Consider the following 20,223-nt stretch of genomic DNA (forward strand, 5'->3'; position numbering starts at 1 on the left):
TCGATTGAAAATCCTCACCCTGTGAAGACCCTCAGAGGGCACGGAAGCATCTTCTGGAAAGGCAAGGCTTTAGAGCAGCAAGCACCAGCCAGCAGGTCAGCTTCAGAGGAGCAAGCATCAGCCAGCCTAGCGTCTTCAGGGGGAATGGCCTTGAACTTCACCGCCGGACACTCCCAGCCATCCCACCTCCAACGACAGGAAGAGCAGGCCACTAACTAAGAAGTGATGCTACCCCTTCGTCCTCACCTTCTCCATCTGTAAAAGGAGAGGTTGGACTAAATGAGCTTAAGGTCCCTCTTTTTTTTTTTTTTTTTTGCATTATTGTTAGTGTTTTCATAACCTCCATGATTCATGCTTTTCCGTGGTGAGTCCAGAACAAAGGACTGCTTGCTTTGTTAGAATTCCACCAGCTCCCATGCACAGCAGAACATACTCGCATACTCACGTGTTAACAATTTTCATAGAACGTTTCCTTTGACAATGCTGTGAAATAGCAATTTTGCCTGTCTCTGGATCTTTCCACTTTTTACCACCTTCTAGACACACTGCTGCATTTGAAATGGCCCAGCCCCTAAAACTTTCCTTCTTCAGCTCCTTCATGTTGCAAGATGAACCCGTCAACATCCAGAGTTCTTGCCTCATACACAGTCGCCCACGTGCTCCCAGTGGCTGAAAAACAACCACGATCTTCATCAATTGAGTACCCGCTATATTCTAGGTACTCAGGGCTCCATACACACTATCTTTGGTCCTTATAATAGCTTTCCACGCATTATTATTCCCATTTTACATGGGAGAAAGTGGAAGCCCAAAAGTTTAGGAGAGTCAGGGTGAACCAGTGAACGGCATTTGAATGTGTTTGCTTGAGGTCAAATCACAAGCTTTCCAGAAGCAAAGCTAGAGGAGAGCAGGAAGAGAGGTTGATCTCTGAACACATTCTCTACAAATAAGGCCTTTGGGATAATTTTATTGCCACAGTGAAAGCAATGGGGGAGGAGGCTGAGAAAGCAGGGTGATGGGATGCATGGCTACTGTAGTCCAAAGGAATGCCTCACTTTCCAGAAACTCACTTTAAAAGTAGGGGCATAGGGGCGCCTGGGTGGCTCAGTGGGTTAGAGCCTCTGCCTTCGGCTCAGGTCATGATCTTAGGGTCCTGGGATCGAGCCCCGCATCGGGCTCTCTGCTCCGCAGGGAGCCTGCTTTCTCCTCTCTCTCTGCCTGCCTCTCTGCCTGGTTGTGATTTCTCTCTGTCAAATAAATAAAAATAAAAATAAAAAAAAAAGAAAAGAAAAAAAAATAAAAGTAGGGGCATAAAGTCCTATCCCCTGTCTTTGCCCCCAGGCTCATATCCCTGTAGATTTTAGATTCTGGCTGTGCCATTTTCCACTATGCCAACTGGGTGATTCTGAAGTAGCCACTGGGAATGGAGAAAGCTATTCTGAAGGCCTGTGGCCATGGGCTGGAGCAGGGATGCTAGGCTGGTGTTCCAGCACAGACTGACCTCGGCTGTGCCCTCCCCAGCCCGGGGGCAAATCTCGTTATAAAGAGGCATAGACTTTCCCTGATGTGCCTAGAGCTCTCCGTTAGCTTCCTCTGCCCGCTCAGTTTTGTCAAGTAGATCTTCTGAAGAGGGGATGCCCTTTATTCTAACACATGCCATGTAAAGGTCTACCTCCCAAGTCTTATGTCTCTCCGACCTTCCGTGGCCCCGACAAAGGTCTCCTCAGGGCACCCTGGTGTCAGCAGGTGGGAAGGAAGTTGAGACCTGGGAAGGAGAGCCTGTCTCCTCATTGAGGTTCCCGCTGTGACTCATCTGTGATTCAGCCGGCCGTCTGCAGCTACTGGAAGGCTTTGTTCCATGGAAAAACTCTTTCTGATCCCCACATCCCTTCTCGGCAGACGGGGAGGATTTGGCCGCTCCGCTGGCTTCTTCCAGCCATGTGGCCCACCATCGGGGTCCCATCACTGAGGCTGTCCTCTGGCTTCTGCATCTCGGTGTCTGGTTCCCATCCTTAGGTTTATCACGGAGAGGAGCAGCTCCACGAGGACCCTCCTTCTGGCTCAGGGTGTTGCTGTTAAGGGATTGAAAGAAAGGACAGAGTCCTGAGTTCCAGGCTGGCTGAGACTCTAACTGGCTTTACGACCTTGAAGAAGTCACATGGATGTCCTTTCTGGGCTAGGTCTCTGGAACCCTGGCATGGGAGGATTCTTATTCTTATCCTTCTTATTCTCCATCGCCAAGATGCCTTTCCTGGCCCTCCATTCCTCGGGTGCTCTGGGACTATTGAGGGAACAGGGTGCATCAGGGCTGGTTACGCTCATGTGGGCACAGTGGCTCTCGAGAGGGCTGCACACACACAGGTCCCTGACCCCACAAGGCAGAGGTCTGTGCTGTGGGTCCCGCAGCTATGGTGCTGAGCACTGATCTGGGCCAGGGAGGGCTAGGCGGGGGCACTGCTGGGACCATGGGGTATACAGATACAGGTCCCTTTGGAGACGATGAGGACCAGGCACTTTAAGAGGCAGAACTAGAGGGTGTTCTTGTCCTCTTTGTCCCCGTCCTCACTTCCCATTCTAAATATCCCCATCCCCAAGTCAGCGCTGGCTTCCCAGAGACATGTTACCTTTGGAGGCTCTCTTCATTCCCTCCCTGTCCTGTGTGGAATCATGCTTTGCATAAAAAGGGGAACAGAGTGGGGAAGGCGTTCCCTCTCTCTCGTGCACCCTGTCCCCTGAACATCCTCTGAGAGCCTGCTCGAGGCTCCAGAGGCCCGTGACGTGGCCCTGTTGTTGTTTGCTCCTGATGGCACCGCCTGCTCGGTCCAGCCGGTCTCCCCACAGCAAGAGTGTAAGACTGTTTCCCTGTTCCAGCTGTCACCATGAGTTTCAGTCCCCTGCTGCGGCTGGATTCAGATTGCGGGAACTTTTCAGATCACACTTGATTTTATTTATGGGTTGTTCTTATTTCTGTAAGAAAAGGCTGGCGGTAGTGCTGCACGGACAGAGAAAGTGGAGATGCCTTCCACTTCCACAGTCTTCCACAGAGAGGAATGGGTCACATATCAGCACTTTAGGTGTCCAGTTGCAAATTCTTGGTCCCATTCTCCCCACCTTCTTCTTCAGCCCCCCCATCTCTCCATCTCTGTAAAGGATCACCCCCTTCTGCAAATTGCTCAGGCCTCAAAATAACATGGAATGATGGAAGGATGGATTTGTGTCCCACATCAGCTCCGTCAGCAAATTCTAACCAGTGTACGTTTGAAATCTCTCTGATCCAACCTTTCTCATGACTTTCATCCCTGACATATTGGTTCACATTCCCGTTTTCTCCCGTTGTTGGGGCGACCTCCTAGGTGACTTCTACTGTCAACCCACTAGACCCCTACTCTGTCCAGCAGCCAGAGGAATCCTTTGATAACGCAGGTCAGATCAGGCCATTCTTCTGTGCCAAGCCCGCAGAAGCTTCTTATCTCATTCAATGCAAAAGCCACAGTCTTTGAAGGCCGTCCACAGTCCACTCACCCTTCACCTCCCGGGCCTGCCCTGCAGCCACTCAGCCCCATCACTGACTCTGTCCAGATGTTCTGACCTCTTGCTGTTCCCTTAATGTGTGGAGCAGGGCCTTTGCACCTGCTGCTCCTTCTGTCTAGAATGAAGTTCCTAGACTGTACAATGGCCCACTGCCTCACTTCATCTTGGTCTCTGTTCAGATGTTCCCTTCCCAGCAAGCCAGCTCTTTCCTGACCTCCTTGTCTAAACTCACAGATATCTTTTGTTCAACATTTCTATTCCTATATCTTGCCTTATTGGGCTTCCTAATACCGTCACTGCTTGTTTATTGTCCATCTCCTTCAGGAAAATGTAAATTCTATAGGAGGGAGTCTTTATTCTGTTCATTGCTTATACAGTCGACCCTTAAACAACGTGGGTTGGAACGGCTGGGTCCCCACTTATTTGAAGATTGTTTTCAATAAATATATGGGGAATTTTTTGGAGATTTGTGACAATTGGGAAAAACCCACAGACAAACCAGGTAGCCTAGAAATCCTGAGAAAACTAAGAAAAAGGAGGTATTATAAGAATACAGTCTATGGTACATCTAACATACAAGATATGTGTCACTCGAATATTGTCAGTGAGGCTTCTGGTCAATGGTCGGCTCTGAGTCACATTTTTAGCCAGTCAGAAGTTACAGGTGGCCTTTGGACTGAGCAGAAGACTTGAGGGACTTAATTCCTGCGTTGTTCAGGGGTCAGCTCTATTGGTATCCTAGGGCTGCTGTAGCAAAGGACCAAAATCTGGGTGGTTTAAAACAATAGAAATTTATTGTCTCCCAGTTGTGGAAGCTGGAGGTCTGAAATCGAGGTGTCTGCAGGGCCATGTTCTCTGATAGTTTTAGGGGAAAAATCATTCCTCTCCTCTTTGAGCTTCTGCTGTTTGTTGGCAGTCCTTGGCCTTCCTTGCCCTGTAGATGCAGTGTTCCTGCCACGGCTGGCTTCTCCCCCTGCGTCCTCATATCGTCTTCCCTGTGTGTGTGTGTCTGGCTCTGTGTCCGAACTCCCCCTTCTGTCAGGACACCTGGCATATTGGATTAGACTTACTCTAATGACCTCATTTTATTATTATTATTTTTTAAGATTTTATTTATTTATTTGACAGAGATCACAAGTAGGCAGAGAAGCAGGCAGAGAGAGAGGAGAAAGCAGGCTCCCCGCTGAGCAGATAGCCCGATGTGGGGTTCGATCCCAGGACCCTGGGATCATGACCTGAGCCAAAGGCAGAGGCTTTAATCCACTGAGCCACCCAGGCACCACCCTCCTTTTTAGAAGCAGGTTTCTTTCTTTCTTTTTTTTTTAAATTTATTTATTTATTTTTTGACAGACAGAGATCACAAGTAGGCAGAGAGAGAGAGGGAAGCAGGCTCTCTGCTGAGCAGACAGCCTGATGCAGGGCTTCATCCCAGGACCCTGAGATCATGACCTGAGCTGAAGGCAGAGGCTTAACCCACTGAGCCACCCGGGTGCCCCTAGTGACCTTATTTTAAACTGCTCATCTCTAGAAAGACCTTATTTCCAAATAAGGTCACTTTCTGAGATACTGAGGGTTAGCATTTTTTTTTAAAACATTTTATTTATTTATTTGACAGAGAGAGATCACAAGTAGGCAGAGAGGCAGGCAGAGAGAGAGGAGGAAGCAGGCTCCCCACGGAGCAGAGAGCCTGATGCGGGGCTCGATCCCAGGACCCTGAGATCATGACCTGAGCCGAAGGCAGCGGCTTAATCCACTGAGCCACCCAGGCGCCCCGAGGGTTAGCATTTTGACAGATTTTTTTTTTTCTTTTTTGCGGGGTAGAGAGGGGAACACATTTTAATTTATAACTGATGTAAACTGAATTCCCAGCTCCAACTAGGCATTCGAGGAATGTGTGTAGAATGTTTAAGTGACTTCGTTTACTAGCCGAGTGACCTTGGGCAAGTCATCTAACCTCTCTGAGCCCGGTAGACAGTTAGTGCCTAAAACTGATCACTATTATTAATTCTCCAAACTAGTACATGGAGCATCTGATAATGCCTTGAATTATTACTATGAGGTTTGATAGAGTGATGTGTGGAAAGCACCTTGCATTTAGTGTATGCTCAATCAGCGACAGCTGATTTTTTAAACAAGATACGCGCTGCCTCTAGTGACGGAACTTGCACACAAGTAAGACACCCCCATTGTGCTCGAGGAAGGTGATTCTAGTCGACGTGAAAAAAGTCGTAACTTCTCAGCTGGAGAATCCTGAGCCAGGAGAACTATAGTGGGATGGGAGGAAGCAAAACTGCTTGAATTTCTGGGAGTAAGAAGCTGTTTTGTGTGTCTTTACTCAAACGGATACAGCTCTGCATGTGGGCAGGGTTCTTGGGGCATGCCTCACCTTTGTTCTGTGAGGGAGCTTTATCCATGACCTTCATGGCCGCTGCGCTCAGCTGACTTACTTATTAGGTTTGTAAATGATAAGGCAGAAAAGAAAATCAGCATGTTAAGTGAAAGACTAAATTATAAACGAAGTCGGTAAGATAAACTATAATAAGTATAAATATTGGGTTGGGGAAATGTATTTTATATGCAGAAGGGGGGAAGAGGAGGCTGAACGTGAGGGTTCTCAACCTTTGATGTACACCAGAATCACCTGCTGAGTTTTGCGTATTTGTTTCTTTTTTGGCAGAGATGCCAGCACATAGCTGAGACCTTCTGAAATGAACTCTCTGGAGTTGGTACTTAGTAGGTGCCCAGTGTTGACAAAGGTCGAGAACCCCTGGGTTAGCAGGGACATGTGTGAAAAAGCATAGGGATTTCCCAAGGCTGTGGGCTGAGGATAGGTTGTTGAGGAGTGTGGTGTCCAGGACGCAGAGGACATGCTGTTCTGGGTCGGTCCTTCTAGAACATCAGCCTTGCATAGCCAGGGATTTCCGCTCGTTGTGTTCATTGGTGAGTCCTGAGTGCCTTTACCTTCCCTGGCGTGGGATGGATGCTCAGTGAATTGTTGAACGATTGGACCGAGTTTTGGGGCTTTTTCCCTGATTAGGGAAAGAAAGAGGCCAGTCTAGATAGGCCAGGTCTAGAAACTATAATTTGGAAGTTTGATATGATATGATATGGTATGATATGGCATGATATGGTATAACACTGTAAAAGCCAGTAACTTACAAATGCATACATTGGAGCAGTGGAAGTGTTTTGATCAGAGGAGAATTAGGAGAGAGTGTGGTAACTATTCTTGAATACCTGCTGGAGGGTCTCCCAGAAGAGCACGAGGTGCATTCTGTGTACCTCTGGAAGGAGTTCCACTTCAGGTGGCTACATTTGCAGGTACTGACGTGTAACGTGCTCAGTGGTCTCAAAATGGAAGGGACTGTTGGTCCCTCAAGGAGCCCTTTCTCAGCAGAGGGTTCAAGCTGAGGCCAGTTGTCCAGCTATCACAGAGGACAGAGAGACGCTCTTACAGTGTGTGGACTATAGAACTGGGTCACCCGGATGAACTAGAGCTTGAAGCCATCATGACCTTGACCAACCACATGTCTTTCTCTAATTTTTCTTTCTCATATTTTCGTGAAGAAATTGATAGCCCAACCAATGTGGTCACTGATCGGGTGACAGAAGACACAGCGGTGGTCTCCTGGGTTCCAGTCCAGGCTGTCATAGATAAGTACGTGGTACGCTACACCTCTGCCGATGGGGACACGAAGGACACAGCTGTCCCGAGGGAGCAGAGCAGCACCATCCTGACAGGCCTGAAGCCAGGGGAGGCATACAAAGTCTACGTGTGGGCTGAGAGAGGCAACCAGGAGAGCAAGAAGGCCGACACCAACGCCCTCACAGGTAACAGAGGGACGGGAGCCTAAAGAGGTTTCCTCATGGCGGGGAGAAGGCTGATTCGTGACTCAGGAGGCCGATGCCCCCCCTAACATCATCTCTTTTGCTTACAGGGATGGGGAAGGGGGTTGCAAAAGCATTTTAAAATTTCACAATTATGATTTTTCCCATTTCATCCTTGAACAAAAGAAACTAGCCTTTTTATTTTACACAGAAGGTCATACTTATTTGGGTTAGAATTCCATATGCAACTCTCTCAGTGCAGAGTAACATTTCCTAATTTTCATTTTTTGGACGTTAAAACTCAGAACACTTGGCTGACAGTGAATTTGAATGCTTATCTCCGTTTGCAGAGGCCATACAGGCATTTTGCTTATAATCTGGAGCTCTCTGCCAGACCATGGAAATGGTTTGCATCCTGAGTCAATAGTCACCACATGTACTGATTCCACCTCGAAGCTTCCCCAGACCTCACCTAGCTGTCCCACTCAGCTTGGGCTTATAGATGTCTTGAGGTGGCAGCGGGAGACATGTCCCAGACGTTGTTTCTGCTTAAAGCCTCCTCTGCTCCTGTCCCTGAATTCAGAGCACTCTCATCCCGGAGCCCACTTGAGGTTCTGGACACTTGACAGGAAATCATAGAAAAGGAGTCACTTATCGATTGGGCTCTGTTCCGGACAATCAGTTAGTATAGAGACACTCAGAGAAGCTGATAATTCGTTAGGAAGGTGGTTTCAGAAGCTAGACTGTCCACATTTTAATCCCAGCTCTGCCATTTACTAGCTGAGTGGCTTCGGGCGAGTTCCTTCACCTCTGTTCCTCAGATTCTTGTCTGTAAAAGAGGGCACGTGGGTTTTTACCTCATAAGGTTATTGGGAGGGTTCCATGATTAATTCAAGGAAGTACCTGACACAGCCATGCGCTATGCGAGTGACAGTAGTGATTATTTCTTACGAGTCGTCTCCGTCAGCTCCGGCTGTTCTAACGGAATACCACAGACTGGGGGCTTCAGCCAAAGAAATCCAGTTTCCACAATTCTGGAGGCTAGAAAGCACCATGATCAGGGTGCTGGCTGATTCGGTTCCTGGTGAGAGCCCTCTTGTTGGCTTTTAGGTGGCCATCTTCTTCCTGCACCGTTACGTGGCGTGGCAGAGAGAAGCTCAGATCTCTTCCTATTAGGCCCTGACGCCATCATGAGGAGACTTACCCTCACGACCTCATCGAACCTAATTATCTCCCCAAGGTCTCACCTCCAACACCAGCAAATTGGGAGTTAGGGTTTCAACATAGGAGTTAGGAGCACACAAACATTCAGTGCATAGCAAATGTTAATCAGCATTCAGCCCTCAAAGCATTTTGTGGCGTGGAGCCTCCTGGGCCCTGGTGGGCTTTATCTTCTCCAGGGGAAAGAGAAGCTGCCGGTAAGGATGGTGAGACCTAGGTTGGTTTAAAGGCAGGGTCAGCCCTTTCTGTGAGTGGCCAGAGAGGCCGTATTTTCAGCTCTGCCATCGAGAGGTGAAAACAGCCACAGATAATATGTAAATGAACCTGTAAGACTGTGTTCAATAAAACTTCGTACGAGAAGGCTGTGGGTCAGATTCGGCCCATGGGTTGTAGATGGCCAACTCCTGGTTTCTATTACACGAGGCTTTCCCTTTGGTAGGATTTTGGGTGTTCTGAAAAGGAAGCGCGGGGTCAGTCTTCTTAAGATGGTAGAAGTTTGAATAGAGAAGAAGCTTCCCCTCTCTCAGGGGGGGTGGTATCAGCTAGCACCCCAGATTATGGGGAGCCCTTGGGATGGGGCGTTGCTGTCACTGTCAGGCACAGCGCCAGGCTCTTGGGGTGCAGAGATGGAAGACCTAGTGCATGCTCATGGCATTCACAACTGTCCGGGTAGAGAAGACAAGCAGAAAAGATAAAGGGCCATGAGTTTTGTCTTTCTAGAGCCCACAAACGTCCCTGGAGCTATGGGAACCAGGAAAAAGGGTACTTAGTACAGACTGGGATGGGAGAGGGGGTCATGGCAGGCTGGAGAAGGCAGAGACACCTGAGCAGAGTCTAGGTATATGGGCGGGCATGAGCAGTGGGATCAGCATATGCAAAGGCTTAGAGTAAAAGACTAGGACAGGGTTTGTTTTTTTCTCTTCTCTTAATATGCAGTTATCTTAATAATCCTTAAGTGGCGTTGATGGTGGCCAGGTCCATGAGGGTGGAGTAGTGCAGGATGAGGAGCCAGAGCGAAACTCCTCCCTGTCCCCTTGTCCCAGCACTTTCGGAACTGTCTGCTCCCTGAGGTGGTGCATAGGCTGGAAATGTGGTTGCTGTCACAGAGAGCTCAGCCATTTGAGGAGGTGGTTCTTTTTAATATTATTATTTTTTTATTTTTTAAAGATTCTATTTATTTATTAGACAGAGTCAGCGCGAGAAGGAATACAAGCAGGGGGAGTAGCAGAGGGAGAAGCAGGCTCCTGGGTGAGCACAGAGCCCCGTGGGGTTCAGGACCTGAGCTGAATGCAGATACTTAACCGCTCAATGGAGCCACCCAGGTGCCCCGGAGGTGGTGGTTTTTGAAAGAGGACAATAAAGGCATGCTAATCACCCACTTCTGCTTGGATTTCCGTCTCCAGGGGTTCACATTTTAAGGAGAAAGGGGTATTTCAGGCCTCAAATGGCACTTGTAATAACAAAGAGCCTATATTTAAGCATTTACCATGTGACTGTCTGACTTGTGATTTGCCATAAGCTGTGAAGTACACACTGCTCTTTCCTCCTTCCTGGAGGTGAGGGGACCCAGAGGTAAGGTTTATAGTCTGCCCAAGTTAGCAGCTAGGAAACAGGGGAGCCCGGATTCCAACCCAGTTTAACTGCATAGAAGCCCAGACAGATTCTGCAAGTAGGATTATTTTTATCCTCCCAGACCTCAAATCCCATCAATTTAAGTCTTCTGGTTCTCTGGCCTCAGACATAATGTTTTATGTGGAAAGAACTGACAGCTCCTACTTCCAGGATATTTTTCTTCCCAAAGAAAATATTAGAGCTGACGCAGAGATTTACTGAAATATAATTGCTTTCAGGTAGGAGTCAGGAAATGAAAGAATGTATTATAAAAATCCAGGGTAAAGGAGAAATTTGTATACGAAGACCATTTTTTTTTTTAATCCGAAGGCTACTTATGGGTAGAGTTTATAGAACTGAGACTATTTTGGCTTTGTCTGAAAACGCTACATTTCATTAAGTGCTATTGGAATTTCAGACCGCTTGCTTAATTAAACCCTTAAGTTATCCCAATCACTGGCATAGAACAGACTCTGAAATTTGTCGAGATCATCATTTTGTCTGTGTATGTGCTGGCCTTATAGGAACTAGAGAGTTGGTAAATGCTACATTCTTTCGTCTCTCTTCAAGAAATTGACAGCCCCACAAATCTGGCCACCGACCGGGTGACAGAGGACACGGCCACTATCTCCTGGGACCCAGTGCAAGCCATCATTGACAAGTATATGGTGCGCTACACCTCGGCTGATGGTGACATCCGGGAGGTGTCTGTGGGGAAGGAAAAGAGCAGCACCGTCCTGACAGGCCTGAGGCCGGGTGTGGAGTACACGGTCCAGGTGTGGGCCCAGAAGGGGGACCGGGAGAGCAAGAAGGCAGACACCAAGGCCCCGACAGGTAACAAGAGAAAGGTGGTCAGTCGCAGTTGAATCTTGAGCCTGTGGATGTGAGTGTGCATGGTACCAAAGATGTGCCCTGAGATGAGGGACTTTGCAAAGAGAGTCCTAAAGATCAAAAAGGACACTGAGCTCTCATGGTGATTTCAGTGCGCTGAGAGCTGGTGGCCATCAGTCTGCCTGGTAGTGATGAGATGCTCACGAAGCCACTGAACCCACTGGAAGGGAGAGGCGAAGTTGCATGGTGGCCCTTTGCTCAGCAGACTCAGCAAAGATGTTATAGGCCTTGACCATTGCAGGGCATGTGGTAATGTTTTTAGAGTGACTGGCCCTGAAGTAGCCCTTGAGGAAACGATACATTGGGTGCCCTGAACATCACGACGGATGTTTCGTCGTGGTTTTGATGCGCCATCATGTTGCTAAGAAGATGTTATTCCTTCCCCATTTTGGGGAGCAGAAAGCCAAGAAAATATGTGAAGTTTGCAATGCATTCTCTTCTGAAATTGGGAGCCAGGGGTTACTTTCTCCCTTGACTCCCAGCCGACTCCGGATGGGGATACCATTGCCTTGTGCAAAGAGAGTCCTAGAAGATGAAAATGACAGTGATGGGGTATGGGTATCTCTTCCATGGCTTCAAAGCTTAGGCTTTTCCAAATATTTTTTTTTATTTTTAAGAAATTGACAGCCCCCAAAACCTGGTGACCGACCGGGTGACAGAGGACACGGCCACCATCTCCTGGGACCCAGTGCGAGCCGTCATCGACAAGTATATGGTGCGCTACACCTCGGCCGATGGCGATACCCGGGAGGTGTCCGTGGGGAAGGAGCAGAGCAGCACCGTCCTGAGGGGCCTGAGGCCGGGTGTGGAGTACACGGTCCAGGTGTGGGCCCAGAAGGGGGACCGGGAGAGCAAGAAGGCTGACACCACGGCCCCCACAGGTAAAGGAGCACACATCATCATTGTGTCACTGCCGAACTCATTGTCTGTTTCTGTTGGTTTTCCTTCTGTGACTTGGGCAGAAAGTGAGATTCTGGTGTCTTTGCTGAGTCCACGTGTACCCCTTACTTCGATTTCATGGCTTCTCTTAGAATGCGTAGCTCATGGGGTGCCTGGGTGGCTCAATGGGTTAAGCCTCTGCCTGCAGCTCAGGTCATGATCTCAGGGTCCTGGGATCGAGCCCCACATCGGGATCTCTGCTCTGCGGGGAGCCTGCTTCCTCCTCTCTCTCTCTGCCTGCCTCTCTGCCTACTTGTGATCTCTGTCTGTCAAATAAATAAATAAAATCTTAAAAAAAAAAAGAATGCCTAGCTCATCTTGTCTTCAAACTTTGGTCTTTAAAGACTGATGTTATTACTCATAGTTCTTTGTTCTCTCCTTGTGCATCTTCTGTGCTCTGAACACAGTGAATGCTTCCCTGATAAGGAATAAATACGATGGAAAGCCCACATGCCCGCGCTGTGGAGGGAGCCTGACTTTGAGCCGGAACCTGCTTTGTTTTCCCTCCTTACTTGTTGAAACTCTTTCTGTGGAGCTTGTTCTCTGTTTCGGCCTTTGGATGAATGCTTTAGGCAAAAATAATTACCATGTTTTATTAGCTAAAAATAAGCAAATATCTGATCACTTTTAGTTCTCATCATATATCATTTTAGTAATTATCCATACTTCAATTATTTATTTTTTTAATTTTAATTTTTTAAAAATTTTATTTATTTGACGGAGAGAGGCACAGCGAGAGAGGGAACACAGCAGAGGGAGTGGGAGAGGGCGAAGCAGGCCTCCTGCTAAGCAGGGAGCCCAACACGGGGCTTGATCCCAGGACCCTGGGACCGAAGGCAGACCTTAATAACTGAGCCACCCAGAAGCCCCTCCCCCCCATACTTAATTTAAAGTTAAAGCTTCTTCCCACCATCCGCTTGGGCCATTGGCAAGCTAGCTGCCTGCCCTGGGAAAGGGTGTGCTCAGCTTCTCTTGTATTTCCCTTCTGCTACTTCCGGCCCCCCCTTCCAGCACACTAACTGCAATTTCTGACCCATGTGTGTTTGGCACAGCTTGGAGAGAGATTGGGTCAGGAGGAGGAGAAGTAAGGTGCCTTACTTGACTATGATGGTCATGGCTTCCCTGGGCCTGTCGTGGGGCCTGACCAGTGTTAACACTAACGTTTTTCCTCATGGAGCACTTCTGCGTGTTCTCTAGCTGCCCTCTTCCACTCCAGTGTTTGATCCTAGTGATCCTGTCGGCAGATGTGTCTCTCCTGCCAGTTACCTGCTCCCTTTCTTCCACCTGCACTCTTGGGGGTGCACTCCAATGCCTTTCTGGGGGGGGGGGTGGTCACCTTCTCCATTTGCCTGAGCCTCTTGGACAGCTTCTAAAACCATCCTTGATGGGCCCTTCTTTCCTTGGCTCACGTCGGGTCCACGGGGAACATGCATCACCCTTTTCCCATTCACCCAGACATACTGTCCTTTCGCAACAGCTTCCCATCGCTCTGCGCCAGAGCAAACAGCCATTCTCTCTCCTCTTAGATATTTTAGGCCCATGTCAGACACCAGCCCATCGTGTTCCCCAAGCTGCGGGCAGACTTTCTCAATCTGGATGCTACTAAAATTTTTGGCTGGATAATTCTTTGTTGCTGGGGTCCGTCTTGTCCACTGTAGGCTGCCTCTACCCATTAGACAGCCTCCCCATCCCAAACTGAACTGTGACCAAGTCAGTCTCAAGACCTTGCCGGTTGTTCCTGGTTGAGAATACTTGCTCCAGGACACGAATCATCAGCTCTGTAAGGGATCCCATTGCAAATGGTTATTCGAGGTTTGGGTCTCACCCATGAAGCTCACAGTGTAATTCCACCCAAAGAAATCCACTCTTGAAGTCCCATCTCTTTGGCCTTTCCAACCTCTCTCTCTTTTTTAAATATTTTAATTATTTATTGGCTGGGGTCGGGGGAGCGAGAACAACAAGGGGAGTGGCAGGCAGAGGGAGAAGCAGGATCCCCGGTAAGCAAGGAGTCCAGTGTGGGACTCCATCCCAGGACCTCAGGATCATGACCTGTGTCAAAGGGAGATGCTAAACCAATTGAGCCACCCAGGCATCCCTCCAACTTCTTTCATAGTTTGGAGATGTTTGGTCAGCCAAGGGCCACAAGACTGTTGGTCTTGCCTTGGCTGTGGGCTGTCAGGTTGGAATGTAGATTCTACTTTTCTTGGGGTCACATCCCAAGCCAGGATAAGCGAGACCTGCTTGATCATACCAGTGCACATCTGTGACAGGACCTAGAAGCAAGGACTTTAGGGAAATGACTTTTGCAATGAACTATTTGGAACAAAGACATGCTGTTATTTTCTTGGTGACTCCATTTTTTAATACCTTCTTGTGTGCATGGTGTGGGGGAGCATAATCTTCTTCATTCATAAACTATCAACAAGGTGAGATCATTAATAATAGCTAATGCTTGTTGGGCATCTAGTCTGCACCAAGAACTGTCATAAAGGGCAAATTATCATTACCTCATTTAATACAGCAAGTCTCCAGGATATACACTAACATTATCTTGCTCTGCATTTTTTTCTGTAGACACTAATATTCAATATTTTCAAGGCTTCCCTTTACGTGGTATTTTTTGTCTTGGTTTTCAGAGCCACCCAGCAAGATACATACAATGGTAGAATCGTATTTTATAAATGTAGAGAAGTGAGGTGACTTACCCAGGGTCATGAAACAAATTAGTAATTTATGAAATTAGATGTATGTATGGAACATTAGCGCTCAAAGAAACTTTAAAGTCTATCCAACCTGAATCCCAGATTTATAGATGATGAGGCTGAGGCCCAGCCAGAGGCAGCTGGGATGTGCAGGGTCATAGATTTTCTGACTCTGGATCTGGTGCTCATTCTACTGTCTTGTGCTGCCTCCTTGAGGATCCAAGAGTCCAACCATGGAGAGAAGGTCAATGTCCATGAAACAACTGAAAACTGACACAGGAGATGGGAAAAACACAAGAACAGGAAACTACCTCCCTGCAAGGAACATGGTCTCACTCTTTGGTGCTTGTTGATAGTTCATTTTAACTTTCCTTTCAGACATTGACAGCCCAACAAACCTGGTGACTGACCGGGTGACAGAGAACACAGCCACCATTTCCTGGGACCCGGTGCAGGCTGTCATTGACAAGTATATGGTGCGCTACACCTCAGCTGATGGAGACACCAGGGAGGTGTCTGTGGGGAAGGAGCAGAGCAGCACCGTCCTGACAGGCCTGAGGCCAGGTGTGGAGTACACAGTCCAAGTGTGGGCCCAGAAGGGGGCCCAGGAGAGCAAGAAGGCCGACACCATGGCCCCGACAGGTAATGGAGCATTGTTCTTTGAGAATGTAAAGCCTAAGCCTATGGCTGGTCAAGTTTTGTGTTCTTGCTTTGACACCAACAGACTAGATGGTTTATGAAAGGGCAGGATGGTTGTCCCTTCATAAGAGACAGCACACACCATCCTTCTTCCTTTTGCACATTATCTCAAACTCAGGAGCTCACCATTGGCCTCATACTTTGGTCTTAGAAAGATAAATGGTGATTGGTCCCATCTACTCACCGTTCCTCTGATTTGTGTTCAATCATTGAAATGTTTCTTCTTGAAAGGGAAAAGATAGGAAGAAACCATATATGTTAGGATCTGTGGGCCTAGTACTTTAGGGAAATGGTTTTTGCTCTGATCTCTTTGGGACAAGGAAGGCTTATTGTTTTCTTAGCAGATAAATCCTCTCTGGAGGACTGTGTGCTCTGTTCTGGGGATCCTAAGGTTGCACTTACATACTGTGTTTGTTTATAATTTGTAAAGCTTTTTCATCTCACTTTGCTCATTTTTAAAGAAGATTTTATCTCTAAGATAGAGAGGCAGCGGGGGGAGGAGCAGAGGGACAGGAGAGAATCTCAGGTAGACTCCACACTCAGCATGGAGCCTGATGCGGGGCTCCATCTCGTGAGCCTGCAATCAGGACCTGAGCCGAAATCAGGAGTTGGACACTTAACTGACTGAGCCACTCAGATGCCCCTTCTCATTTTTTTTTAAAGAATACATTTATTGAGATATAATTTATTTTCCATAAAATGTCATCTTCTAAAGCATAGAATTCTGTGGTTTTTGGTATATTTACAGTTACATGGCTATCACTAGTATCTAATTCAGAAGATTTTCATTACTCTGGAAAGAAATTCCTTGACCATTAGCAGTCCCACCCCAACTCCCCCACAGCCTAGGAAACTACTACATTCTGTCTACAGAGTTCCTCATTCTGGACATTTCACATAAATGGATCCATACAACCTGTGACTTTTCACGACTGGCTTTATTCACTACACGTAATATTTTCAAGGTTCATCCAAGTTGTAGCACGTCACCACTTTCTTTTTTTTGCCAAATAAAATTCAACTGGATGGCGGTAACATGTTGCATTTATCTGTTTGTCATTGATGAGCATTTGGCTTGTTCCTGCTTTTTGGCTGTGGTGAATAAGGATACTGTGAGCATTTGCATACAGATTTTTGTGTGGACGTGTTTCAGTTGTAGGAGTGGAATTGCTGGGTCGCATGGTGACTCTATATTTAACCTTTTGAGGAATGGCTAAAACGTTTCAAGGATGCTGGCACTATTTTACATACCCACCAGCAACAAAGGATGGTTGTCTTCCTATTTGCTTGGTCTTCTGAGGCTTTTGGTGCGATGGGTAGCTCAGAGATCAATATCCCCATGTTACAGTTCAGAAACCTCCAATACAGAGAAATGAATAATTTTTGAAATTAGTGGATGATTCATGAGTCAGATTTATGGAATATTCATGGAATATTATGGTAACTTAATATCTAGATAGTAAGGCCCACATTTTACAAAGAAGGAGCTGAGGCTCAGAGCTAGCTGTCCAGGGCCACAGCTGGCAGATGACAGGGCTGGGCCTAGATCCCTGGTCTGTTGGCTCTGCTCTGGGCTTTTCCTGTCCCTGTGCTCTGCTCTCTGGGCTGGAAGAGAACCTCGCTCTTCTGTCTTTGGATCTAGTGCTCATTGTACTGTCCTGTGCTGCCTCCATGAGGATCCAAGAGTCCAACCATGGAGAGAAGGTCAATGTCCATGAAACAACTGAAAACTGACATGGGAGATGGGAAAAACACAAGAACAGGAAACTACCTCCCTGCAAGGAACATGGTCTCACTCTTTGGTGCTTGTTGATAGTTCACTTTAACTTTCCTTTCAGACATTGACAGCCCAACAAACCTGGTGACTGACCGGGTGACAGAGGACACGGCCACTATCTCCTGGGACCCAGTGCGAGCCGTCATCGACAAGTATATGGTGCGCTACACCTCAGCTGATGGCGACACCCGAGAGGTGTCCGTGGGGAAGGAGCAGAGCAGCACCGTCCTGACAGGCCTGAGGCCGGGTGTGGAGTACACGGTCCAGGTGTGGGCCCAGAAGGGGGACCGGGAGAGCAAGAAGGCAGACACCAAGGCCCCGACAGGTAACAAGAGAAAGGTGGTCAGTCGCAGTTGAATCTTGAGCCTGTGGATGTGAGTGTGCATGGTACCAAAGATGTGCCCTGAGATGAGGGACTTTGCAAAGAGTCCTAAAGATCAAAAAGGACACTGAGCTCTCATGGTGATTTCAGTGCACTGAGAGCTGGTGGCCATCAGTCTGCCTGGTAGTGATGAGATGCTCACGAAGCCACTGAACCCACTGGAAGGGAGAGGCGAAGTTGCATGGTGGCCCTTTGCTCAGCAGACTCAGCAAAGATGTTATAGGCCTTGACCATTGCAGGGCATGTGGTAATGTTTTTAGAGTGACTGGCCCTGAAGTAGCCCTTGAGAAAACGATACATTGGGTGCCCTGAACATCACAGCGGATGTTTCATCGTGGTTTTGATGCGCCATCATGTTGCTAAGAAGATGTTATTCCTTCCCCAGTTTGGGGAGCGGAAAGCCAAGAAAATATGTGAAGTTTGCAATGCATTCTCTTCTGAAATTGGGAGCCAGGGGTTACTTTCTCCCTTGACTCCCAGCCGACTCCGGATGGGGATACCGTTGCCTTGTGCAAAGAGAGTCCTAGAAGATGAAAATGACAGTGATGGGGTATGGGTATCTCTTCCATGGCTTCCAAGCTTAGACTTTTCCAAATATTTTTTTTTTATTTTTAAGAAATTGACAGCCCCCAAAACCTGGTGACCGACCGGGTGACAGAGGACACGGCCACCATCTCCTGGGACCCAGTGCGAGCCGTCATCGACAAGTATATGGTGCGCTACACCTCGGCCGATGGCGACACCCAGGAGGTGTCCGTGGGGAAGGAGCAGAGCAGCACCGTCCTGACAGGCCTGAAGCCAGGTGTGGAGTACACGGTCCAGGTGTGGGCCCAGAAGGGGGACCGGGAGAGCAAGAAGGCTGACACCAAGGCCCCGACAGGTAATGGAGCATCGAGAATGGAGGACTAAGCCTCTGGCTGGTCCAGTTTGTTTTCCTGCTTTGACACCGGCAGACTAGATGATTTATGGAGGAGCAGGATTACGGAGGATCGTGTCGCTTCATAGGAGAATGCACACACCCTCCCTCACTTCCCTGTAACTCATTTCCTTGCAAGTCAGATCCAAGCGGGAATTTCAAGCTCCAGTTTTGCCACGATTGGACGGTCTTGCCCCGCGCCTCCTTCTCTGAGTGCATGAATATTTCATTGTGCACAGTATTAAGGGTCTCTCATTGTGTTTTGAGGGAGAACAGAAGATAAAAATCAAAGGTTAATATTAATAATAACATTTGGGAAATTCAACGTTGAGAAGTAGACTTTACATCTGCCAGAGCGAGTAGGTATGTGTGGTGTGCTTTCGCATGAATGAGTCGTGGTAATTCTGGTTTAAAGGATAAAGGCAACATCTGTGTTCTATTCTGAATCGATTGTGAAAGAGCCGTGGGGCATATTTCTCTAGTGATTTCACCAGCTCACCAGCATTACAAGTATGTAATCCCCAATATGTAAAGAATATTAAAACTGGTTTTTAATTGGCTGATTCATTTAAGAAGGTATGTTGTGCATTTACCTTGTGCTCTGTTCTCTGCGGGGCTGTGGGAACCCTGAGCGGAATAGGAGGTGGCCCTCTGCCTCTAGGAATTGACATTTACCTCTGGCTATTAGGATCATCTTGTGTGTAATCAGAGGTCTTTGTTGTCATGATTCTAGAAACAAAATTTTTACTGCTTGTGAGCGTGGGCTGTGTCTTCTTCCACGGGGCCCTGCGCTACGTAATACCACGCCTTGTACCTAGTGGGAGTTGGACATTTGCTTACTAAGTAAATAAGGAAATTTGTTTTATTAAATTCTTAATGGAGGTGAATGTGCAGATCTGTAGATTGTGGCTTACTGTGCTTTCTTCTTGGGGAGTCAAAGTCTGTCTGGGGAGAGGACGTCTCACTCAAGCAGTCAAGGCATAGGTGATGGGGAAATCACAAGACACAGAAGAGTATCACCCCAAGAAAAATGACCCCAAGGTTCTGTACTGTACTATACTGTACTATTAATAGTACATAGTTGATCAGTACTTTTTCTTTTAGACATTGACAGCCCCAAAAACCTGGTGACCAACAAGGTGACAGAGGAAACGGCCACCATCTCTTGGGACCCAGTGCGAGCCGTCATCGACAAATATATGGTGCGCTACACCTCGGCCGATGGCGACACCCGGGAGGTGTCCGTGGGGAAGGAGCAGAGCAGCACCGTCCTGACAGGCCTGAGGCCGGGTGTGGAGTACACGGTCCAGGTGTGGGCCCAGAAGGGGGCTCGGGAGAGCAAGAAGGCCGACACCACAGCCCTGACAGGTAACAGGAGGGAGGAGAAAAGAGACTCAGGTCCTCACCGTGGGCTGCTCTATTGCTGCTGAATGATGCCACTTCTGCTTTTGGGGTCTGTGACTCAGAGACCGTTTTAGGCAAGTTTGTCATAGAAAACCTCATTCACCTAAAGAAAAATCAAAGTATGGTCACAGACTCAGTACTGAGCAAGCCTGTGAAGGTCTTAAAACTCTTCCCCAAGCCTGTGCTCCTCAAAACCGTGGGTTAGGGAATTGTTCCGTGACAGGCTGTTTTGCGTAGGTCCGACTTGATGAATGGTGCGCTGTTTGGAGGAGCAAGTGCGACCTTGGGAGGTTGGAGCTCTGTGTTCATTTCAAGTTTGGAC

The 20,223-nt window shown here is 47.9% G+C and overlaps 1 protein-coding gene across 1 annotated transcript in view; it reads left to right on the forward strand.

Moving 5' to 3' along the window:
• Positions 1–20,223, forward strand: part of TNN (tenascin N) — a 59,004-nt gene that overhangs the window by 10,884 nt on the left and 27,897 nt on the right. The window contains exons 6-12 of the mRNA XM_045983092.1: positions 7,099–7,362; positions 10,762–11,025; positions 11,700–11,963; positions 15,102–15,365; positions 17,261–17,524; positions 18,198–18,461; positions 19,602–19,865. Coding sequence (XP_045839048.1) covers positions 7,099–7,362; positions 10,762–11,025; positions 11,700–11,963; positions 15,102–15,365; positions 17,261–17,524; positions 18,198–18,461; positions 19,602–19,865 — 1,848 coding nt within the window. The remainder of the gene's footprint in view (positions 1–7,098; positions 7,363–10,761; positions 11,026–11,699; positions 11,964–15,101; positions 15,366–17,260; positions 17,525–18,197; positions 18,462–19,601; positions 19,866–20,223) is intronic.

This window comes from Meles meles, chromosome 17, assembly GCF_922984935.1.
Source record: "Meles meles chromosome 17, mMelMel3.1 paternal haplotype, whole genome shotgun sequence".
NCBI lineage: Eukaryota > Metazoa > Chordata > Mammalia > Carnivora > Mustelidae > Meles > Meles meles.